The sequence below is a fragment of the Lampetra planeri genome, chromosome 21 (genome assembly GCF_965212315.1).
Source record: "Lampetra planeri chromosome 21, kcLamPlan1.2.h2, whole genome shotgun sequence".
In the NCBI taxonomy this organism is placed as follows: Eukaryota; Metazoa; Chordata; class Hyperoartia; order Petromyzontiformes; family Petromyzontidae; genus Lampetra; species Lampetra planeri.
This window is the reverse complement of record NC_136127.1, coordinates 3772489-3798483: the sequence shown is the minus strand read 5'-3', so window position 1 is coordinate 3798483 and position 25995 is coordinate 3772489. Positions and strand designations below refer to the sequence as shown.

At 43.1% G+C, this 25995-nt stretch overlaps 1 protein-coding gene across 2 annotated transcripts in view; it reads left to right on the top strand.

Moving 5' to 3' along the window:
• Positions 1 to 8546: 8546 nt before the first annotated feature.
• Positions 8547 to 25995, top strand: part of LOC144724529 (corticotropin-releasing factor receptor 2-like) — a 101126-nt gene continuing 83677 nt past the window's right edge. For both annotated transcript variants that reach the window (XM_078603753.1, XM_078603752.1), the window contains exon 1: positions 8547 to 10020. In XM_078603753.1, coding sequence (XP_078459879.1) covers positions 9961 to 10020 — 60 coding nt within the window. In that variant the 5' untranslated portion in view covers positions 8547 to 9960. The remainder of the gene's footprint in view (positions 10021 to 25995) is intronic.

Below are 25995 nucleotides of genomic sequence, written 5' to 3'. Positions count from 1 at the left end.
ATGGGGACCCCCACAGTTAGTCTATCAGTAGGTCACACGCGGTGGGGTAAAGTGTAGGCACTGCCACCGTAATATAGTAGGCCGAAACACCCTCTGTATAAGTAGGCCAGAATGTCCCCCAGAGTGGCTCTCTAGAGCTCCCTCTCATGGAAGCTCATCCACCAGCATTGGCGTGAGCAAAGAGTTTCAGGGCTTTCGACTTTACCACAATTTTGACTCAAATGTTATACGGTTAAAGCGAATCTACTCATCATATGGGGCCCCTCGTCAATCCACAGCTGGATGAATGCCTTTCAGCAGGCATTGCCATCCTTTACGGACTCACAAAGCAACACTCCGTCTGGTTCCTGCACATTTACTACTATAATGAGCCAAGAATGTCTGAGTCCCACGCGTGACGTCACTCCACATGGACCTCATTAATACTCATGAACAGGTGACGTCCTCCACATGGACCCCCCCCCCTCATTAATAATCATGAGCGGGTGACATCACTCCACATGTAGCACCCCCCCCCCTCATTAATAATCATGAGCAGGTGATGTCACTCCAAATCAAACAGCCCCCCACATTAATGATCATGAAGAGGTACCCTCTATTAATATTTATTAGCGGGTGACGTCACTCCACATGGGGGCGGGGCGAGGCACTTCCTCCCCCCTTCTCGGCGTCAACTTACAACCGTCACTACAAAGGCAGAACCCTCACGTCACGTGATCTCCGTAACGCTCTTGAGACATAGAAGTAAAAAGGACGTCATGATGAAGAAGGGATTTTATAACCTTTAAATGAAATAAGTCTGTGTCACCGCGGCCTTACAAATTGCACACAAATTGATGCAATTAATATCACGTCGCAGTCTTCTTTTCGCTTGCAAGTTTCAGATTTATTGAAATACACCGGTCCTTGGACAGACAAAAGGCTAGTTAACTGATATTACCGCCCCATGTCCGCGGTAGCCATTCTCCTGGTTTGCCTGCCATTCTATTGCCAGTCTCATCCATCGACTGTCATCTTTTTGAGTGATGTGTCCTACCCAAACCCACTTACTTTTCTTACCAGACAATATAATGTCTCTAAATTAAAGTCTTCTCTCTACCATGTATTCGTGTTTCAGTCTCTCGGTGTAACTCCAAGCACGCCCCTATCCATGTTTCTTTGCACATTTTTCTACTTTTCTTCAACGTTATTTGCGCGTGGCCATCTTTTTGATCCAAATTATTATTGTGCTTGTTTATCCACGAAAGTCCCAATGAGTCGCATGGACTGGGCTTTAGGAGGGTGCTGCCATGTGTTGGCAAGGAGAGTTTCCCGCTCAAACCAATTCTTAAGGAAAGCATCGGCCCAGAAGGGCCACTCGACTGATGCATTTTTCAGAAACAATTTTTTTTTTCTTTACGTGCAAACATGAACTTATTGTAAAGTATTTTGTGACCCCCCCCCTCCTCCCCCTCGAACCTCTGTGAAAGTGCATAACGAGTGTGTTATCCACAGATGACTTTGCTCTTTCAAAAAGAGTTGTACAGTTGTAAAATGGGTACTTTAAGAGTCAATTATTCCAGAAGAACGAATCTACAATTCGGTCAGCAGTCTTTTCTTGGGCTTGGAAGAAACACGTCTGCAGTAAGGCCAAAAACATTGACATTTTTTTCACAAGATTAATTTACGGATTGTATTTCCAACTTAGTTTTTTACTTGTGCCCTTATCGTTAAGCGATTATAGACGTTACGGTATTAGGAGAGACCACAATAAATTATTTAGCCAATATTTCCCGTGAGTTTCTCTTAATGAGAATTTAAGCGCAAAACGTACATCTTTTTGCTCATTCAATTAGCATATTTTTATCGTGTTTGCACCACACACAATATAATGAGATGTATCTGTTTCCATAAAGGACATGGGACCAAATAGTTTAATCGAGCACGTAATAAGGCCAGCATGGTACATGTCTGGGTAGTGTAGCCTCCAACACTATGGTCAACTGCCAATGCTGACGTCCGCACACGGCATTAGCTCCTCGTTTGATGCCGAGTAAACCTAGGGGAAACCCAATATATAAGCGAGTGATGCTTTCCATGGCAAAGAATCAAAGGCAGTTATTTGGTGCCACCTTCCCTAGCTGCACTTAACACACAAAGACAAAGAACACCCCACATAGCCGTTTAAAAGGCTGTTCGGGAAAGTTCTGTTATCATAGACTTGTGAAGGTCGTCACATTTCACAAGTTGGTGGCCAGCCTTTGTCTCAGTGCTGATGTTTAAACCACCGCACCAAGTACTCATCTAATACCGAGTCGACCGAGTACAGACCGAGGACAGGTTCAGATATTCGCCACTGATTTTGGCCGTGAGTCGAAATCAAATACGGGCGGCTGGGTTCATCGCGTGGTGCACTAACCACTGCAATTATGATAAAATCAGGTTCTCAAGTGTAGCAATTTTGATGATTCCAGCACTGTCACGTACCACTGTCAACAGTGGTATGACATATTATGCAATTGACTGCAGATAACGTCTGCATTTAGACCTGTATTTTTAATTCATTTTAATGCACACATTTCTGTCAATCTCTACACTTTATATATTTTTTTAATATCGCCCGTCAGCCTATTATCTAATGAGACTCACAAATGTAGACACTTATCTCGAGTTTGCGTGTTTAAACCGATGCCGCTTCTGCGCACTGTTGATCTGGAAATGCCAGGACAGTCAACACTCGATTATCCAGGGTAAAGGAGGGGGGGGGCGGGAAGGGGTGCCCCAGATAAAACAAAACCACAGACACTGTAAATTAGGCTATTTGTTATCTCTGTGATGCTTACATATGTAAGATGAACCACGGCCAATTTGGCGATGCCTGAACCGCATTCGTAAAGGTGTCCGTCGCTGCTGCAGAGCGAACCGCAGGGAGTGAGGCCATCTCGACCAGGCCCTGAACATGAACTACGTCTTCGGCGAAGAGCAGATGACGCCTCTTTAACAAAAAACTGAAACTGTTTTTTTAAATTTGACCAGGTAAGGCCCACTGAGCTGTATAGTTCTTTTTCAGAAGCAACCTGGCCATAGATCATAGCCCAATGAAGTGGCTTATCAAGTGGAAATGTATAACAGACAAATACTATAAACGCATGTTTCTAAATGTGGGTGGGGGGGACTGAAAGACCCTGATAAAAATCCACACGACCATGGTGAGAACATGCAAACTCCAAATATATAGGCGTCAGGGTCCAGATTTAACCCATGACCTCCTGTATACCAGGCGAGCTAGTTAAAATCTCGTCACCATGGCGCCCAATATTTGCCCATCTCCTCTGAAGTCTGTTAGAGGATTCTAGATTTGAAGCTTTCGTGACTGCAAGGATTCTGCACAGCTGATGTATATCTGCACAGCTGATATATGTATGTTGAACTTCTTTCGCACCGCTGCCAACCGCCCAAATCGAAGGTGGGGGGGAAAGGACAACAAACTAAACACAAAAACAACAGCTCTAAAGACATGCGTTTTCAATCTAGATTTAAACGTGCATAGCTCCAGTGGCTTCCTAATATCTGAAGTAAGAGCGTTCCAGACGGATTCAGAAGCGCATCTAAAAGCGCGCGATGCAGTGACCGTCTTTGTTCGGTGGCCAGCCAAAATCCGCTGCTGCGAGGATGACCGGAGTTTGCGTGATGGTTTAGGCTCCTTGACGAGATCAGCAGGGTATTGTGGTTCATTTGTGGCAATCACGTTGTGTGCAGTGAGTGTCTGTCGTCTGTTAGAGGAGTCACGCACAGCTTATGGTACTGATCGTGCAACGAGCCCGTGTCCACCACAAATGGTCGTCATTGATCTAAATGACGTCACGCACCTAGAGGGGGGGGGGGTCAGACATTTGTAACGATGTGTGACGAGGGGGGGGGGGGGTTGGGAAATATGACGTCACATCAAAATGCGCAACTTTGAATAAATATAGACAACACGTTCTACTTAATTAAATAGACTTTTTTATACATATTTTCTCCTACAACATCAGAGTGCAGCGCCACATTAAATACGCACTACAATGACAATAGTTTAAAGAGATTTGAAGCCTGTTTTATTTTTTTTGGGGGGGGGGGCGGGGGCAGAGTTTTGTGACGTCATATTTGAGGGGGGGTCTGACTTTTTGGGACGCCGTGTGACGACGGGGGGGGGGGTAAAAAATCGTCCAAAATCGCGTGACGTCATTTATGGACGGCCCCTAGTTGATATAGTTGATCTGACTTCCGGCTAAGGTGATATAATGGACTGCATGAAGGAATGACGAATGTATAATGTGGCTGCAGTTGTACTGCACAATGTGTCCGTGTTGTTTACTCTCTGACGTGTGTCTGCGGTCAAGTGGGCACTGAGTCACTGACCTTCGACGAGTAGGAGCAGCTATTAATAGAATCAGCGTGCACGTAAAAATACGTGAATGCGCACAGTTAATCCGCAACTTTCCCACGGACGATGGTGCGTTAAGTGTATCCCAATGTAATATAAGACGCGGGGTTTTTGTTGTAGAAGTATGTGCATTTTATGTGATTACTGATAATGCTCGACAGTAGCATTTAATGTGTTGTAAATTGCACATTATAAATACGATTGTGGCAAACTTTAGCTCCAAAGCAGAAAATGAGTATTCCTAATTATAATAAAGATAGTGATATACGTGTGTGATTAACAGTTAAAGAAGAGAATATCCTGCACCCTTTCCTTTTGTAACCAGTATTGACATGCCCCGCGTGGCTATTTTGTAAACAATCTTTCATCATTAAAATTTGTTGTGGAAGAATGTAAATTTTATCACATTTAAGATGCAGTGTTGGGCCCACCATTTTTTTTATTTTAGTTGCATGACGAGTTCATAAAAAAAAACTCAGAAAATCATGATGGATAAATCCGGCCTAATTAGAAGTAAAAATAACCACAGTTAAAACTGGGACAAATATGTATAGTTCATGATTTTCTTTTACACATGTAATTCAGAAGCAATAAATAAGAACAAGTATAAATCACAATTCTGATTATGTAAGTGGGGTACTTTGTCTCTATTTTAATGTGTGCGTGTACTCGTGTTTGGAAATGTAAAGTCACATTGGGCAAAAATCCTGACATTGCATAACTCAAATTTTCACAATGCCTTCAGTCCCATGCAGAGTGCATGTATTAAAATTACAAACGATTGTTCACAATTCTTACATAATATATATAGAAACCTCCATTCGATATCTATAAATAATAATTACTTAAAAGCATATGCATTTGTTTTACAAACAGCCTATTGTCATTCCTGACTTATTTTCACCATTTGCACAACACGCCTCACAAACGTGGCTATGCTGCTGATGAGATCCCAAATATAAAATCCAGTCCAGAGCTGTGCTTGTTGAAACAAACGCTGATCTTTAACATACATCTGGACATTCAGAGTCATCATTTTTGGAACTCGGCTGTTAAAAGTTCTACGCTATATAATTGGCAGCATATTGGAAAGTTTTGCCAGTGTGATCAGCCCTGAGCCAGTAGGTATGGGCCCAAGGGTTCGACTCCCACCACAGACATGTAATGTCTAGAGAAGATAATGTTGTCTGTTGTATAGTGGTCATTAAAGACACCACTGATTTTTGGAAAATACAGACATAGTATGCTGCCATGGTGTAATGGATAGCACGCTGGACATGTAATCTCGAGATCACCGATCAGATCTTCCAGCACGGAAGCTTAACAAATATGGCAGGTTTATCAAATCCCCCACCTCTGTCGAGCGGTATAAACGGGTAAACCGCAGTTAGCCGACGGCAGGTCACGTGTGGTGGGGTAAAATGTGAAAAAATCTAGATTGAAAGTGTGAAAACTTTTACCTTTTCCAAGATGTCTAACCAGCATGGAAGAATAAATCTAAATATCTTCAAGAGCTCCCTCTAGCAGTGGAGTGAGCAAGAAACAGCAGGGTGCACCTTGCCATGTGTACCTTTTAGGTATTGTGAAATAATATCATACTCCCCCCCCCCCTCCACAAAAAAAAATTTGAAAATAAAAACTGTACCTTTGAAGTTGCATTTTACAGGGCGCTCGCATGGTTAAACAACGGACATAAAATAGACATTTGGTTTTGTTATGGAAAGTGTTGCCGCATCAGAAATCAAATGAAATTTAAGAGAAATGGGTCTCACCTTGCTGAGAAAATACAATATACAGTGAGGTTTTTTTTGGGGGGGGGGGGGGGTGCTGGCTGACCTTCCACAGAGAACATGTACTATGCACACTCAATGCGTCACATTCCATCCCAAGGTTACATGGTTTAAACACATTTTACCTGCACATATCATCGAGCTGAAACGAGGCATGCAGGCTTCTATATTAAACATTATTTGCCTACGCCCTTACCCACGTGTTGATTTGTTTTACAACGGCTCACTCATTGACGCATCACAAATAATTAGAGCATGTGTCGTGAACGGTACCAGTGGTCGTAGATTCCAGTGCAAAGGCGATGAATGTTGGCCATTCACACGGAGCTGAATGACGTCTGTGTGAAAGACGCCTCTCTTCGTTAGCAACGTCCACTAGGAGGCAGTAGAGCAAGTAGGTTCCTGACGTGCATGTCCTCTCCATCCCCATGAAGCCGTGGTGGTTTCTCTGGGTGCTCTCTATATATAGTTTGTTTTTGACCCAGGAAAACCTCACAGTCTCAATATTCGTTTTCACTAGCCTCCTGTCAAGTTTCGCAACAGGAGGCGATGTTGCTTTGTGTAATCCCGGCGATTTTGCAGTACGCACTGGGATGTCTTTTTTCTTCCGATACCGGTTTCATTGTATGTTCTTTTTTAATATAGTAGTCGTCGTGGATAAACTGGCTCCCAACATAGGAATGTGGTATTTACACCATTTGTTTTAGACCATGAACAAATGCTCATTTGCACGAGCATTGTACTGTACTGTCACCTAAATTTAGTATTGAACATGCATTACAAACAACCATGGTCATTTAGATATTATCCACATATAATATTCACTCAGCTTTTGGAATAAACTACAGATGCTGGTGTTTTGAGATAAAAAGTAGTTCGAATTCGATAGCAATGTAAAAACATGTTTTACAGTGTACCATGTTTAAAGCTCGGATAACAATTTACTGTACATCTTATTTTATCGTATAGATGCTTTTTTATGTGCCATTCAGTAATAAAGGACAAATGTTTTTTGTTTACTTATCAAAGTTAATTTATTTATTTTCGAATTGCGACCGTGCTCGGTTTACAATTGGCATCTTATTCTATAATAAGTCCGCTTCATTCAAAAATGTGTTCTTAAAAGGCGTACGGATAAGCTATAAATTTAATAAGGACAAAGTACACCTAATCAAAAATATATCCCATTCTAGAGCAGGACACATTCATATTGTGTATGCCTTCGAATGCAGCGAACAATAATCAGATTTAATTGTGCACATTACTTTTGCTTCTCAAATTACTACAGAAGGTTGCCAGGAACGGCGGACCCCACGTAAGTGGGACAAACGCGTGGAAGAAGAAGACGTCTTACAATTACTTACAGACGAAACAAATACTAATTAAATGATTACTAATCTATTATATGCACCTAATGGGTTCAGTGATGACGTCATGCTGCTGCTCTATTGAAGACCGGAAGCAGGTGGATGGCTTCACGATTCTGGCAAATCGCCCGATGATGCTGGTTCATGTAATTACCAGCGAAACGTCGTACTACTCAAATTGTAAATGTCGTGGATTTACTCTCCAACACACCGGTGGGCTGAAGGAGTAAACTGATTGGCGCGTTGTTTACGTGACAAACCTTCCTGGCTGTGTCGGGTGGTGGAGGGGGTAAGACACATTTATATTTACGCGATCTAACCCAAAAACATTTCGATTTATAGCTTTCGTGACTGCAGGGATTCATCTTCTTGGTTCTTTCGGTAAAGTCACGTAGAAGGGAAATAACAAAATAATAAAACAGGGCTGTCGGAAAGACAGCCCTGTTCTTCACCTGAGGACGGCTGCTTGCGTTGTGGCCGAAACGTCGTGAGAATTGTATTTTATTATGTTTTATTTTATTATTTTATTATTTCCCTTCTACGTGACTTTACCGAAAGAACAAAGAAGACCAAAAACCTTTATTATGAGCTTCATTCACGTTTAAACAAAATAAAACGTGGAAAATAGACTGGGTATTTTAAACGGAATTGTACGGTACCTTTTTTTTAATGGTCCCATACAAAACTACAGCCGAATATCCAATTATAATTGGCAACTCGCTGAATGCATTTTATTCGTGATTTGTTTTTTCTCTTCTCACTTACATTAGGCAGAGCAGCCAATCCCCCTGCCTTAATCCTTTCCTTACTCCCCCCCCCCTCTCTCTCTCTCAGCGCATGTCAACACTCACCCCCCCCCCCCCCAAAATCCCACCCACCCCGTTCAGAGCAGTCACTGCGGTGGGCAGCCCACAGTCACGGCCACCCCCAGCCCTGCCTCTTTCTGCCGAGCTCATAAATAAAATGCGCAGTCGCGGCAGAACATGAGCGGAAGCTCTCCCGCGTCCGAGGGTCTCAGGCGCACATGTTTAGCACAAAGGCAAAGTATTGCCATTGTACACGCATCTCTGCAGCCCTGCGCACTGCTCTGTCCATCATCAATGCCAGTCGAAGGTGTGAAGATTTCAGAAGAGCCGTGCGGAGAGAAGCCTTGAGGGAGATAAAGTTGCCTTCGCCTGCTGCTGCTGTGTATAGATGTGTTTATAACAAAAAAGGACACAAGGTGTGGTTTTTTTTGGAAGCAGGTAGCTATGTGGAGGAGCAAGTAGTTTCTGCACGGTGGTATTTGTATTTGAAGTGCGCGCGTGCTGTTTTGTAAAGGGGGGCTCCGTCCGATTGATTCCGTTGCTGCTGCAATAGCTCACGAGATTGTGGTGGGTCAGTGTCTGCTGCTACAGCATTGCTAACACGGGATCATTAATTGCGTTTGTACTGCAGCCGTCACGCTGTGTAGCTACGGATGATATTCGTGGCAATGTAATGTGCAACGTCATGTAATCTGCCTTTGAAACGTGTGCAACTTTACCGTTTAAGCGATCGAGAAATAGAATTGTCCTAAATTATGTTTGTCAATTGTGATACAGCACAAGTGTAGCGGGGCATAGCGCGTAGATATATGATCCAATAGTATAAGGCAAGCTTATGCTTTAATAGCCCGTGGCTTTGCGTATGATTCGACTATAAAGCGCTCATGATTGAAATGTTTCAGGAAAACGCGTGAGTCGTATTGTGCTTGCCACTGTGCAATAGTTACAGAAGAGTTTTCACATACTCGGGTTATATCTAATACGCGTGCATTTATTAACCAAACGTCTATGTCAGTACAATGTATGTGAACACTGTTATGAGCCTCGGGCAGTGGATAAAATCAGCCCACGAGCTCTAGGAGAGGTTGCTTACTTGCGAGCAGCACATAGCCGCACAGTGATCGCTGCCTGCTGTTTCGCACGGATATAGTCTTGCCTAGCCGCGAAGTCTATACACAGCTGGACAGATGTAGAGTATAATAGTCATCTGTTACATGCGTTGTTGGCTTATGTGTAAGCGTACTGGCTGTAAATTATTATTTCTGGCCCCTCGAGTAGGATTACTCCGCTGGGTTGTTTTATTGGAGTAATATACTGTCGATCAAACTTTAGCTATTGTAGTTCATATATTGTTAATAGGTCATAGATTCCGAACATATTGAGCAGAACGGACAGGCTACGTTGCACGTGCAACGCTACGTGACGCTGGACTGCCCAAAAATCCCGAGCAGCTAAAGAGGATAGGACTCATGATTGAGATTAGTGTACATCTGTGCGCACGCTATATACAGAAAAGTGCAATAGCGTAGCAGCCAAGCGGGTGAAATGTAGTGAAGAATTCTCAAACTCTTACAATCCATCAACCGATCACCATGGTGAAGATCGCGGCCATGGGGTGCCCCCCTGTCACCCGTGATGCCCGCACCGCGCAGGTGAGTTGAGATGCACTGTCACGGTTCTGTGTGTGTGTGGATGTGGACACCCTGGGGAGCGGTGGCATAGTGGTTTGCGTGCTGCGTTACGAAGTCTGCGATCCGAGTTCGATTCCCGCTCATGGCCACCACCAGTGACAAGTGTCTGAACCTGTCCTGGGCCTCCCATAGGTCGACTTGGCCACCTACCCACTTCATGTGCGGTGTCGGCCTTCATAGGTGCTCGCTAACAGCACTTGCCATAAAGGTATGTTAAGGGTAAAGGTGGGGGAGGATCTTTGCTGTGGTGGTGTTCTTTGGAGCATGCCCAACGAAAGCAAATGTTGAATTGGTCTCATTTTGCAATCGATTAAGCAATATCAAGTATGGTAAGTTAATTAAAAGTTGCATTGTGTACCTTTTTGAGCGACGTGAATTTAACTACTCTTCTCTATATCTCTTAAAGTGTCGTGGTTTCCCTTCCATGTAGCCCTGTCCATGATGTTTACTCAAGAGCTTTGCATTAGATACCCCTCCCGGTTGCATCCAATTGTTCAAATTGCTTCTGTACTTAACTCGGTGCCTTCCCCGGCTTCTTGTTCCTCTAATTTTCCCAGTCAAAGCATTGCATTCAGTCTCATTACATGTCGAAAAATCCTAATGTTTCTCTTGATATAATTGTTATTAATGTTCTTTTGTAGCTACTTTCCATAATACATTTACGTTCTCACCTTGTCTATCCGTGAATTATATATCAGCAGAGGTCAGTTAAATATCTCTCCACATGCAAATAAAATGCGTTTGTATGTTGAACTTCTTTCACAACACGCGTAGCCAACAGTGCTAATCGGAGGTGCGGGGGAAGGACAACAAACTAAGAGTTCTAAACAAAATTAGTTTTCAATCTAGACTTAAAAGTGCATGGCTTCAGGGGCTTCCTAATATCGGGAGAAAGGAGCTTTCCAGACGGCCCCAGAAGCGCATCTGAAAGCATGCGATGGATGCAGTGACCGTCTTTGTTTAAAAGCCCAGTCAAAGGCGTGCTTATATCAGTCCATCGGCCTATTGTCCTATCAGAACAATATCATCCAGCAGCATTTTTCTTAAGCGGGAAACTATGGACCGGTTTCGACATTCTGGGTCTCATCAGCAAGGCATAATGAAACTGTGTTGAGCATATCATGGGACCTTTTTGCCAGTATCAAAGTATAGGTTTTACCCTTTCTGGCGAAAAAATATCTTCAAACGCCACGTACCATCACTGTAGCCTGCATTGACCACACGTACCAGCACTGTGGTCTGCATTGGGCACACGTAATAGTACTGTGGTCGGCATTGGGCACACGTAATAGTGCGTACACCACGCGGTGTTTGAACATCTTAACACCTACATTTCGATTTAAAGCTTTCGTGACTGCAGGGATTCATCTTCTTGGTTCTTTCGGTAAAGTCACGTAGAAGGGAAATAATAAAATAATAAAAATCAAACATAATAAAATAATTCTCACGACGTTTTAACACCTGTTTCATTGCCAGGAAGGGTGAAACCCATTCTTTTAACGTGCTGAGCGTGCATGCATTCAGGCTTTGGTATCCCCCCACCCCAGGGGCAGTTTCTTCATTAGGGCGATTGGGCGACGCACCACCAATGTCATTCAACCACAGAGTCACGCTAGCCGTCACTGTCAGCCTCTGGATATAGTCCAATCAGCGTCATGTCACGTTCTGTGGAGTACCGCCTCTTTTTGGGCGATTTCACTATGACTGAGAATCGCCCCGAGTGGCCCCATAGACTTACATTCAAAGATGTTTTTTTTCGAACGGGGGCGCTACAATGCATTCTCTATGGCTTCCGAGAGGGCATGCACTAACGTGCTTACGTCATCATACGTGCTAACGTCATCATACGTAAGCACGTTTCATCCAACAATATAATTTATCGCCACCTAGTGGAATCTTTAATAAAATGAACTTGAGTGGTTTGTTTTAATAGTGAGTATATAAACAAACAAGATGTATTGTAAGAGTCACTTTATTTTTCATTAATATTAAAGAAGTGAAGTTGCCTTTACATGCTTAAGCTGTTAATTTATTCATTGCATGGGTGGACCTTATCAATCATCCAGACATTTGCCCCCCCTGAGAGATTTTGCAGGAGCCGCCACTGCCCCACCCCCACCATTCCCACTCGTCCACCCACATTCCCACTTGTAACGGTCACGCAGCGGGCGTTAGAACTTCAGCGGCCGTGAGCGGAGGGCCGCCACTTGTCCCCCTGCTGAACACGTTCCGCTACTACGCCAATCTCGCGCCCAGCGGTGACGGATCGAACTCACGCACGATTAAATGCCCCCTCCCCCCAACCGCCACAACCACCACCACCATCACAACCACCAAAAAAAAGTGAACGTATCTCGTTCAATAACTGTACCTTTTTTTGTTTGTTAAAGGGAGATATATATATATAGCAGGCGATGGTCCAATAATAGCGCGCATAAAGAAGGGTCGTTGACTGAAACGTCGCCTATTATATGTGTGTTCTTCCCTTTTTGACGTCACAGTTGTTGTTGCTGTGGATGAATGTGTCGAGTTTGTTGTTGTTATTTGTGCTAGTGCATCACTGCGAACGAACGCAGTGTCGCCATACAATGTGTGCTCACACGCAAATGTGACAGTTGTTTGTGATGCTATGCGATACAGTGCAATTTAACAGCATCGTATGTTACTGCATTTTGCCTATGTTTCACTCATTAATGAAATATACGTTGCAATTAAATTGTTTCGTGGGCGTATGAGTTTTACATACACGCACGCGCATACATTATGCACGTGAGTACACACCATGGTTGTTAAAATCGGTGCACGAAAAAAATAGCTAAACCGGTAACCCCGTGGAAGAAACGGTTACCGGTTTGCTATAGGTAGAGGAATGAGCACTTTTTGTTTTACTGAGAAACGAAGGGAGGCTGCTGCATACATGTCACGTTGCATGCATGCTGTATGTCCTACAGCACAAGTCAGTGTGCTTTACACACAACGTGTTTATATGTTCTGGCTTTAGTTTCAAGGGCAGTACAAGCATGCCATACTCTTTGTATACACGCCAGGCGCTGCCACAATGTTTTTTTTTTGTATTGAAACGCACTCAAATCAATCCTCTGCTTTAAGTTGAAGGTCTTCCTCCTACGGGGTTGTTTAAACCATACTTCACCACGCCGGTCTGTGCGGGTTGGTGAGGTGGCGCGTCCCTCGGACCTGTCCAGATGACCTTCACCACAGCCGTGGAATCAAACTCGTGTGTGTAACCGGGTTCACAGCGCAGCGTGCGCTAACCGCTGCGCCACCGCTCCTCCGCAATGTGGATTTTTTTTTTATAGCGTAATAGCATATGCTGACTGTGCTTGTACTCTTTATACCAAAAGAGACGGTGACACCAGGTCTAATGCTCGAGTAGTTTTCCACTATTGTGCCCGAATGGTGTCAGCGATAAGTGCATTGATGTTTGGAGTTAATGTGCTCAAAATGAATACGTGTGCATAGGCTATTGTGTTACATAGTACTCTCTGACTCTCAAACCAGCCGAGTGTATACATAATCGTGAAGTGTGTGTATATGTACACGTGCGCGCGAAGCGTACATCATATGACCGTGCACTGAAATAGGATATATTATGCACAGCGGTAAATATTTCATCGACGCGAACCTTACACGTGGCATGGAATGCACTCGTGAATGGTATCGGCCAAACCTTTCCAATTCAGGACCTTCCATACTGACAGTCTGCATAGTCGGCGAGGCTGTTATGAAGTGAACCTGGCCACCTGAGTTTGATTCCCCCCCCCACCCTCCTCAGCTATATAAACTCTTGTCATAGTCATCTCTTCGGCATACCTCGGCAACTGTTTTCGGTGTGGTGGTCCCCACCTGATGAAGGACGCTTGTGTTGCGCCCGAAACGTCGTGATTTAATTTAGTTTTCATTTTTTTATTTTTATTATTTTATTTTATTATTATTTTCATCTACGTGACTTTACCGAAATAACCAAATAGGATGGATCCTTGCAGTCACGAAAACTTGAAATCTAGAAGAAAAAAACACCTAACTTAGATTCCCCACTCCACAACTCGCCGCCCCCCCCCAACCACCACCACCCCTTCACCAACTCACACTGACCGGCGTGGTGAAGTATGGTCAAACTGACAATCGTCACACGAATGACACATTGAAGGGACGTATTCACCCTGCAGTGGATTGACCAAGAGCTGAAAATGATACATTACACATCGCATTGCTATTATATATAAGTTAAACGTTAAATATGCAAATGACACATATACATCATTAGTAAGTATAAGCGTGCATTTATGATATCCGTTAAATGTCCGTGCTTTGATTTAATATGCCCGTTACACTATTAAGTATAATTTGAGCTATAAATAGCTTTAGTTTCTTCCCTCTATCCTGGTCTAATCACTGCCATTACCAAATACTGTGAAGTGCTGTGCCATGCAGCACCCATGTCAGCTTTTAACTGTGACCCATCAAAACATATCTACAACATTCGTAAAGGGCACTAAATAGAAAACGCAGTATTATAGAGCCTGTGGATTGACGTAAAACCAATCCTCGATCGCTACAGCCATGGTTACTGTTTCTGCGAAATTCACGCATTGATTCCTCAAGCCAGACTGTGTTCAACCACCACCAGGTCACAACAACACATTCACTCACCCAACACCAATACCCACCATTCGCGGCGACGTCACAACGGCGCCCGTGCCAGGCCAGGTGCACTTTGAGGCCACGTGAAGTGTCGAAGGCTCGCTGACAGGAGGTCTCGGGACAGACCCAGGTGCCATGGGTCGGCTGGATGAGATCATTGGTAGATGCACCAGTTGTATCCCCTACTGTGCCAACTTGCTGTATTTTAGCCACCCGGTGCTCCGCTCGTTGTTGTGGGCGTCGCTACTCTTGCCCTCCGTTGTTGTTGGAGGGCGACTGCCTCCAACTGCCCAGTAGCGTCCTTCACGAGCCTCCTCCATAGAGGCCGATTTTGACCCCGCTGGTACCAGTCGTCGGCAAGTCCACTCAGCTCCACGTCCTCCCGTACCGCATCAGTCCATCTCTTCTCTAGCCCGTGCCGCGCCCGTTTAGCCCCCTCTATGAGTCCAAACCAAAGATGCTTGGGGATGCGGTGGCTGGGCAAGTGGGCTACATGACCCAGCCAACGCAGTCTTGTCTGCCGGAGGAGCTCATTGATAGGAATGTGTCTAGATCTTTCAAGGATTTGTGAGCTCTTCAAACAATCCAGCCTGGTTAAACCCAGTCACCCACTCACTCTCATCCACTTACTCGCCCATCGACTCAGCCACTCACTCTCACACACTCATGCACTCTCACCCACTCACTCTCACCCACTCACTCTCACACACACACTCATGCACTCTCACCCACTCACTCTCACCCACCCACTCACCCACTCACTACACTCCAGGACAAAACCGCTTATCTTTCTTTCCCCTCTCACACTGCTCCACTTCGGCATTCCCTCTCATTGTCTCTTTTTCCAAAAGTGTATTACAAACTCGCTCAATTCAAGAGACATATTACCTCTTTTCTATTACAACTTCAATAGTGCTTCTAGATTTGAAGCTTTCGTGACTGCAAGGATTCATATTCTTGGGTTTTTTTCGGTAAAGTCACGAAGGTAAAAAAATTAAAATTAATAAAAGCACTTGATACAGCTATCGTGCTGTGACGGTTCCATCTGAAGACGGAAGCTTGTGTTGCCTCCGAAACGTCGTGATTTTTATTTTATTTTTATTTTACTTTCATAAATTTTAATTTAACATTTTTACCTACGTGACTTTACCGACAAAACCCAAGAATTTTAATAGTGCTTTTTGTTGCTGGCCACTTGGCACCTTTGGCCTTCAGGCCTTTGCTCTGCAACTGCGATAAAATAAAACTCCATGGAAAGGCAGAAGTATATTTTGTATTTATCACTCATTGAGCTATAACATATTTATCTGCCTGGTCTTGGTATCAAATGCCACCTAACAACAAATTCTAGCAATAAACAGGCGCAATGAGCTCTAAATGAACATTACAGTGAATTTAATTAAATTGCACGTAATGTACCATAGCCCAGGCGTCTGGACAATGTAGTAGTCGAGAGCCCTAGTTTGCAAAGAGCTGGAAGTTTTAATTTGACCACTGTGCAATCATTTCTCTGTGGGATTACCAGAGAAGACCATCTGCTGTTGAGTGGACGTTGAAGACTCGGTGGAATCGTTTAACGGAGTGGGGCTGTTGCATGCCGTTATCTTAGACTCCATCTCAAATTTGAAAAGTAACTCTATCTGCAATAATAAACAATTCGTATATAGGTGTATATCTATTTTGTACATGCTTACCAGCTCTCAATGCACCCTTACTTACTGTAAGAGTCAAATCAAGTTGTGGCTCAGTGGTCAAATAAGAATTGTGTGCGTCTCATTGTCATTGCAAAGCCCAAAGCCAGTGGAGGAAGTTACTGATTCCTGTGGTGAGGGTCATCCTTTCCACATGAAGACCCGTGTTCGTTTGTGTTCAATAGCACTATTATATAATACATTATAATACTATCTGCCCTTTATTTATCAAGCCAGCCTCATTGATTCGCCACGGGTAAATCAGAACTCCTTGCCTTTCAGGAGGGTCCAAAATTGGGATGTTGGGTCACGTCATCCGTATGCAGTGTGTTCACGTGGGAGCAAAGCACCCCAAGAAAGCCAACATACAGAGTGGACTGCACTCACAAACTACAAATTCCACGCAAACAAAAATCAATCGTGGCATGTCGAGTGGGTATGGGTACATTTGTGGCCGGTTAAATAAGCAGCCAAAAATCCCAATGACACGGGTCAAAATTATCATTCTTGATTTATTCATTCCTCTGGATATTGCCATAGACCCTTTAATATTTTGATATTGTATTCGCAAAAATGTTATCTGCATGAGGCTCATTGAAAAATTAATGCAAGTTTCTCAAATACAAAAACCTGTTGCCTATGATTATTAAAATGCACTTACTGGAACAGCGGCATATGCAACAATCATCAGGTAAAGTGCAAAGAAAGCGTTAACAATCCATCGAGCATGTTATTTGTTTATGTCCGATTGTATTTCTTACCGAGGGCAGATTGCAGAGCCGGGGTCAGCTGCCGCCATAACTTACTCAAGGCTTCGGAAGCAAAAGAGCAACGCCATATTCACAAAGATTAAACGGCTTAAAAGAGATGTGAGAAATGCAAACAAATATGCCTCACATGATAAGTCATCTTTTAGCATTTATTTGACGTGTAAATGGACTATGGTTATGTGGAAATGTCTTAGTATTTCAATCATGCAGTTTAATAGGATAGTGGTCAATGCTTTTTATAATATTAATAGTAATTAATTGTTTTTTCTTAATCAACTACTGGATGAAGGTGGAGCAGCCATTTCGTTCAATTAGCGCGGTTGGCTACGTACGGTGCGAAAGAAGTTCAACATACATGCATACGTTTGAGCATAATTGACCGCACGGGTCAGTGAGGGTTTATGAAAGCAACACCCACAACTGGTTCAAATATCGTTTGCCACTGATGTTAGTCGTGGCATGGACTCTTAACTCCTGTTGCTTGCGCTACACAGCGCAGTGCGCTAACCATTGCATTGCGATGCCAACCAACTTAAATAATGACAAAAATTGTCATTTGAATACGATCTGGCCTTCAGAAAATGTAAGCAGCCCCAATGTAAAAAAAAGTCGTCAGACTATTCACTCCGTCGGTGTCAAACAACGATTGTCACACTGATCGTCTATGTTGTGAATGTTTAGCCCAGAGGTGAAAATTACCCACTTGTATGGCATTTACCAGTAAATAGGATTATTAATGTTGACTTCCAAATTAATTTAACGTATTTTATGGACCCCCAAAACGATGGTGGGCTGAATCTCACAATAATTGTTTTATTTGGAGAGACTGTCGCCTGTCATTGGAATGTGGAACTTCCACCATAGGCTCAGGGCCACCCATGGATGTGAGCGCTGCCAAACACTCATTTGCTTGGGCAGGGAGAGACACTTTGTGTTCAGCTTATGGACATTTTGGCAGCAACAGGAAATACTGCGAAAATGTTGGGAATTGCGTTTTTTCAATATATATATTTGGAACACTTAAACTTGGCTTTGTCAGCTGTTTGACATTTTTGCAAACGGGCGGTTGTGTAAAGAGAAAAAGGTAGCGGGCAAGGCCTGCTTGTCTGTTCGTGGCATTCTGTAAGTTCCCACCAATGTGGTTGCTGCTGCTGCTGTCTGCTTTGTCTCGACAACTGCCTGTTCCTGGAGGGACTGCCCATTGTTTTGCCTGAGATTCCTTTTCTCGTGACCCAAAATACACTATAAATGGCCATCGCCGCGGGGTAGGGGTGTGACGACCTGGCAGATTGCTCTGCAAAGAACAAACAAGATGTTGATGCTCAACCACACGAGGCCATTCGTGTCTTTGGCAGCTACGATAAATACGGATGCAGACGAGTAACTTAACGACATCGCATCGTGTTACTGAGATCTCAAACATGAGGAGATCTCAAACATGAGGATGGCCCGTACAGAAGTGTGCTCCATCGTGGCGAGGTCGCAGTGTCTCCACGTCAACTCGCGCGGGGCAGCATTTACCTCTATTGGAAGCTCTGAGCCAATGGTGGAATTTCTGTATTCTCTGTGGCAGAGGTCGCTACCTTTGTACGATACGTCTCAAAACGTGTATCATATTTTATGAATCCTAAAGTTTGAGATGGGAAAAATTGGGCAATTGACCCCTAGTGGAAATCCAAAGCACAATTACTGTTAGCTGTGGTCAAATTACCCACCATGTGTCTGATCATGTCAGATCTCAGAAACAAAGCAGGGATAGGGCCTGCATCGTGTTTGGGATGGACAACCAATCACACATTGTTGTAGTTTACACAGATGCAGAGCAGGTAAGCAAAATCCAGAATTATATTACACTTCTAAGGTCCTGCATCTATGCTCCTCCCCACCAACCTACACTGACCAATATGGTGAAGTATGGTCAAATAACCCTCCCCCCACTCATCCCAGCAGTGGATTTAATCAAGGTCTGTAGATGTACTTATTTATTATCATTATTATTATTGCACATGAGTGAAATCATAGAAGAGCATTTTTGCAGTCCACGGAAATGTACAGAACAACTTAACATTGCTATCCGGCTATTATTGTTTTGTCAGCATGTGGGATTTATGTTACATCTAGGTGAGTTGTGGCACACTTAATTTATCGTCTTAAAAAAAAGGAGTCTTTATAAGAACCCATTTGTAAAACGTCCTCAAATTGTGCCCTTGAATGTGATGTCAGCCTGAGTCTGGAACACCTGTACACACACAGACTACTGCTGTGTAAAGAATCGGGAAATGCCTTACACAGTTTTGACTTTCAGAACCGTATACCTTGCGACGTTGTAGTAACATTGTCATGAAAAACGCAGGACATGTTTTTGAAGCAGCTCTGTTGTTCTTTCCAAAGCGTTGCTATAGCAAATTCTCGTCTGAATGTACTTTTGCCTTCCCAGTGACAGGTAATTTGTAAACGTTTTTAAAAAAAAAAATCCTGTTTGTGTTCAGAAGCTTTGCAGTCGTTGTAACCAGATGAGAGCTCGCTAGGCAAAGTAAGCACCGTTGATATGTTGAGTGCTTACTTATACTGGTAGGAACCACCTGGTTCCACCAACCCACAGGGGATTATTGTGTCCGTCCGTCCGTTGTGAATCCAAAAATGGGAGGGGTGGGGCTGGGTGGAGAGGGGAGGGGCTGGGTGGGGAGGGGAGGGAGGGGCTTGGTGGGGAATGTAGGGAGGGGCTGGGTGGGGAGGTTGGGGCTGGGTGGGGGGTGGGAGGGGTGGGGCTGGGTGGGGAGGGGCTGGTCACCCCGTGGTGCCCTTATAAAACTGAACGTTTAACCTACTCACGCCGGCTTGTGCCCGCCCTCACAGTCGGGCATATTTGCGGAACACATCACGTCGCCGTTGCCCCTGGCCATTGACCGAGCAACCCAACGTTCCTACCAGCTCCCTCCGCAGGAATGTGTTAGATCTCAGGCCAGGTGGTCGAGTGAGCAGCTCGCAATCAGAAGTTGTGAGTTCAATCCCAGTCGGAGGGTTGACTCGGCCCATCATGCCTCCTGGGGTTGATAAAGCAGGTACCACTTTGTGGGTCCAGTATGAATCGTTTTGGGGTTTAGATCTGGTCAATATGTATCGTTAACCCACCACCGCCCGACACAGCCACAAAGTGGTGTTGTCCTATGGATAGACTAACCCCTGCCATATAAACATGGAATTTCCATAACTGGTTCAGGGCAGTAAATAGAAGATACGCACTGCCTCAATGCTCGTTTGAGCTGGAAGCCAGTGATTCATATATCGATTAATCTTGCTGAGTTCAAATCCAGGTCAGCAATCAAAATTTGTAGCTTATTATTGAGGAGTCCATGAAATGAGTACCATTTGGTCGTAAGTCATTGTGGATTGTGCTGTGGAAAGATTGGGCCTTCTCAGGTGAATGGCTTTCCACATCTACTGACTATGTACAGAATGTAGCCATTCCAGGTGCGTCTGTCAATCAGTCGGAAAGGGTAACAAAGCTCCTTTACTTTGATGTCACGAGTGTGGATCCTAGTTGAGGTCGACAGCTGAGGGGAACACTCACATTTATTTCGGTTTAACATGTCAACAACTTACTTCCTGTACTAAGTGATAGGGTATATAGGTGTGTGTTTCGCTACCAAAGAATTCAATAAAATAACACGTCCATTATCATTCGTAATTCATTTCTGCCAGAATTATGGCAACTGCCTAATGATGCCCGCTCTACTTATCAGTGAAACGTCAAACTACCCAATTGTTAAATATAGTGAAACAGTAATAAATTGGCACGTTTCTTCACCACGTGACAACATTTTTAAATGGCTGCTTTGGGTGGAGGCGGGTTTATGACACACATTTTACAGATGCAATATGACCCAAAAATCAATTACACTGGTCAACAAAAAAAAATTCTGCCCTGGACTTTTGCAGCTGTTCTAGACTAATTTCAGGGTGCTGATTCCAAATCTGATCTCAGATTTGTTCTATCATATCTCATTTTTATGCTATCGTCATACCCCATTTTCATTGATTTTACCCGAAATTAACTCTGTCACTTATGATTGCAAGTTGTTGCGAGTCAGTGACTGCTTTAGTGTTAAAATATGGTGCTGTATTTTTAGGATAGTGTGTTTATAATATCATTTTATGTAGATATCCTTATTTGTTTAATATTTTTCTTCTGCAGTTTTTATTGAAAATGCAATATTTGACATCTCAAAAACCTGAAGTGATCGACAAAAACTGATGCCAGATTTGGAATCAGCACCCCAATATTACCTTAAACCCGTTGGAATACCTTATGCTAGAAAAAGTGTGTTGACCAGTGTTATGGATCATAATATTGGTCACCAAAGTCTATGTGTTGAAGTCCATTATCCTTTGAACTTCCTGAGCAAATGTTTTCCTGCATCTTTTTAACCTTTTTACGACTTAAATTTCCAAACGAGGTCAGAGTTTGACTGCTTAAACAAATGAAGTTCAAGTTAATTTTGTTTAACCGGGTAAGAGATCAAGAGACCAGGATAGTCTCATTTGAAAGAGTGACCTGTGCCATTAGGTTGCCAGTAGGGAGAAAGTATTGTTACACATTATCCCATGTGAGTCATTTGTGCGTAATTTCAAATTTGACAAATTTGGACTCTGAAGTATGGTGCTGTGAAGTGTGGTTCAGAGGCACTCGGGTCTGATATATCTTAAGGGTTATTTTAGTTTTGGTGGTGTAACAGGCCATTGTCTCTTCGGTTATTCATGAGCTGTTACCCACAATGTCACCAGCACAGCAACAAATAAATTTGTAACATATTTGTTGTACAGCCTCCTGAAGGTCACGTGTAACTGGGAGTGGGTATAAATACTTCGAGGTAATGGTCTGAAGGTAAAATTTCTTCATCCAGCAGTGCACCGAGAACCACCAACAATTGATGATAACGATAGACCAACCCGTTTTTGCACTTTAATTACATTAACATAGCAATAGGGTGCAACTTACATTTCTGCGCTATAATTGGTTGGGAATTTTTTAATTAAACATTTAAAGCCAACAATAATGCGCTTGATTTTTCTGGGGCAATAATCTCTCTCCATGCACAGTTAAATATATACGCCCTTATTTTCGGTGCAATTAACTGAGATAATGCCCAAACATGGTAACCATCTTTGCCCACAATCTGCCCATTACACAAAAACCTCTCGAACCATTCTGGGAAGAAAAATAAATAACTCAAAAGAGTTCCCCCAAAGGTCATTAATTAGGAATTTAAATTGCATATCGACGGTCTTTTCAACCTTAATTATTTTCACGAAGTTTTGTAAGCAGAATTTCCCCTGCGAGCCCTATCACGTGTGTGGCTGTGCTAAGAACTCACCGAGCAACTTAATTGCCTTTGAAGGCGTGCGGCGGGCAAAGTGGGATGCAAGGCTCCCCCAAACACCGAGGGGCTTTTGAAATCGGAACTTACCGACAAAAAAAACAAAAAGAAGTGTTTATGCTACGCCGTGGCAGCTGTGTGTTGTCATCAGACTTGGGAATGAGAGAGCGTTGTGTTCCAAGTGGGAGTTATCAAATTCTCCGTGACAGGTGAACCCAAATGTGATTGAAAACTTCATTGCTTTTAACCTGTTCCTTCCCAACTTGCGCGACATGGGGAATTTTTGTTTACTTAATTATGGGGATTCGAACTCATAGTTGTAACTTTACAAAATCGTTCCAATGTTTATTTTTTAATTGGGTGAAAGCAAAATCGAAAGCAGAATTCTCTTCTATTTCGCCACGCAATTAATATTGTTTAGTCCATCATCCTATCGGATTTCCAGCCCGCAGTACTATCAAACGGCATTGGTTAAAGAAAAAACATTTCTGAACCGGCTTCAACTTTTATGGGTCTCATCAGCAGATCCAGACCCATTAGGACGCTGTCTTTCCGACAGCTCTGTTCTTCACCTGAGGACGGCTGCTTGTGTTGTGGCCGAAACGTCGTGAGAATGTTATTATGTTTTATTTTTATTATTTAATTGTTTCCCTTCTACGTGACTTTACCGAAAGATCCAAGAATATGAATCCCTGCAGTCACGAAAGCTTTAAATCGAAAAATAAAAGATCCAGGCTTGTTAAACAAATGGTGTTGAGTGCGTGTAATGTTTACTTTTGTTCCATTACGAAACGTTTCTCTTCTTGAGGGGGTGCAAGTGGGATATATATATAGCGCTGCTATATGCAACCATATCTCAAAAGACTGCACGAAATAGTTATAGGGTGTGCATCAGAGGGGAAAGGAAGCGTATATGAACTGTGTATACAGATGCGTGTGGGAGGTGAAGTAGTGTCTGGCATAGCTTGATGAGAGTAGAAAGATCTGGAGTCTGGACTTGAAGAAGGGCGAGGAGCTCTTTCAAAGGAAAAGAAACTCAATTTATAATCAAAGCCAAACATATAATGTCCAAATATTAACAGCCATGAGCGATCCACTGCTGTATGAAGGCCTCCGCAAAGCTTCCCCTGACGCCTGTATATTTGGAGTTGTCATGTTCTCCCCGTGGTCGCGTGGATTTTTTTTCTCCGGGTCCTCCGGTTTTTCCCGCCACAATTATAATCAACATGCGTTTCGAGTATTCGGCCGTTATAAATGTGTACGTGATAAGCCACTTCATTGATTTATCGCTTGTGGCCGGTTCGCTTCTGAAAAATAACTATATAGCTTAGTGGGACATACCTGGTCAAATAAACACAAAATCGTTTAGTTTTAAATTTATCCCAGGCAGCTTCCAATAAATCATTTACAGCCAATTTTCGCAGCTGGATTAAGGTCTCCTAATGCCATATAGGTCATGGGGCTTATTTGAGTATACTTCGCCATGCTGGCCAGTGCTGGCTGGAGATGAGGGAGCTCACAACTGGTTTTGATGTCACTCGTCACCACAGCCTGATGTTAGTTGAACTCGGGACACTGTTCATGGCACAGTTCACTTACATCGCCCTCACTTTCAGCGTGAAGCCCAAGACAATGTTCAGTTATTTCCTGACTTAAAGTTGTGACAGACATTTCATAATTTTGTTTACGTCAGGATTTTAATTTTACGCTTATAGCAAATAAAAATTGTCCTACCTGAACTAGATTTGACACACTAATGGTGTTGTTTTATCTTGCAAATAACCTTGTCCCACGAACGTAGGCAATGTTGAACCATAACCTACATATTCTTGGTTCTTTCGGTAAAGTCACGTAGAAGCGAAATAATCAAATAAGAAAAATATTTTTAAAAAATGTGTTTATATTTTTATGATTGTTTTATTATTTTATTATTTCCCTTCTACGTGACTTTACCAAAATAACCAAGAATATGAATCCCTGCAGTCACGAAAGATTTTAATCAAAACATAACCTACATTTCAACCTTTGACGACTGTTTGTGTCCTCTCCACTGAGGACACAGACACGTCTGGCAATGTGTGCTTTGTCCATAAGAATCAAGTTAGTACAAATTGTAATCTCTCGAATCTTCCTCTCATCTCTGCACCTCTTGGCTATATTTTCGTTAAAGTCTCTCATTCTGATGTTATTACTGTACGTGTTGTCCCTCAGAAGTCCATTACTTCATACATTTGGGTGCAATGCTAAATCTTCAGGGCTCATTGACTGAACACGTGTTTGAATTATCTTCAACTTGCCGTACTTCAAGAACCTTAACGTTACCTGGGCAACTCTATCTGAAGTGCTGTTGCTCATCTCATGGATAGACTGGTCCTGCCATATGAATGTGGATTTTTTTTTTACCACTGGCTAAGTGCTACCGATTATGGCCCATTCCTTATTTGGTTATTGTAGATTTTTTAAATGAAATAATTTCTTTCATAGTTATCGCTGTCCGGTCTGGATCCAAAAACACACCAGACTTGAGCACCTGGTATGGTCATGATTTCCCTTTAAAGGCAGAATTATTAACGAATGTGTTGATTCAGTTTTGTTTAATCGTTAATGGCTGCATGGCTTACAATGCAGGATCTCAGAAGTGCTGACTCAGTACTCTAACAGAGAGGCATTTGCTCACGGAGACAACTCATGTTCACTGTTATAAGTGTGGGCACACGTGCACCGACAGCATCGCTTCAGCAAACATCGCCATTGCCTCTTGATGATGCTCTGTGTAGCACGTTGGTGTATAGGGTGCTTCAAAAAAATGTTAACACTTCCGAAAATTTGTAAATGTGCCTCCGGGCTCTGGTGACGGGGTATTATCCGTCCTTTTCCACTAAAAACGAAAGTCCCATATAAGTGTCAAAACAAATGTTTAAGCTCCCTGTATTTTCCCATTAAACGGAGCAGAGATTCGATGACGCCAAGTGCATGCATATATAACATGGTAACATTGTATGTAAAAACCGAGATGCTTCAGAAGTGCCAAACACCACACCGCGTTGCATTAACGAGCACGCTCCAGGCGGGGCCAGTTTGTCCTGCCAGCCTCCGGAGTACAGGCGGATTAATATTATTTTATTTGACAGCAAGTTGCACAACTGAAGGACATTCTATACAATCAATGTGCTGCATGCGTTTTTGACAATGTTTTTAACATATATTTATTTATCCATTCCCTCCAAATGTATCCAAAATGTGTGATGTGCCATGGGCATTTTGCGCAGGTAGTGCACAGCAACTGGTCTATGTTGGACGAAGCACAACGCAATTTAACAGAGGAGGTGTTTGCGATGAGTAACATGAGCGTTCAATAATCGAATTCATGTATACAGACAAAAAATATATTAATTTATTCAGGAAAGCCTCGCTGAGTCTCAGGGCTATTTTTTT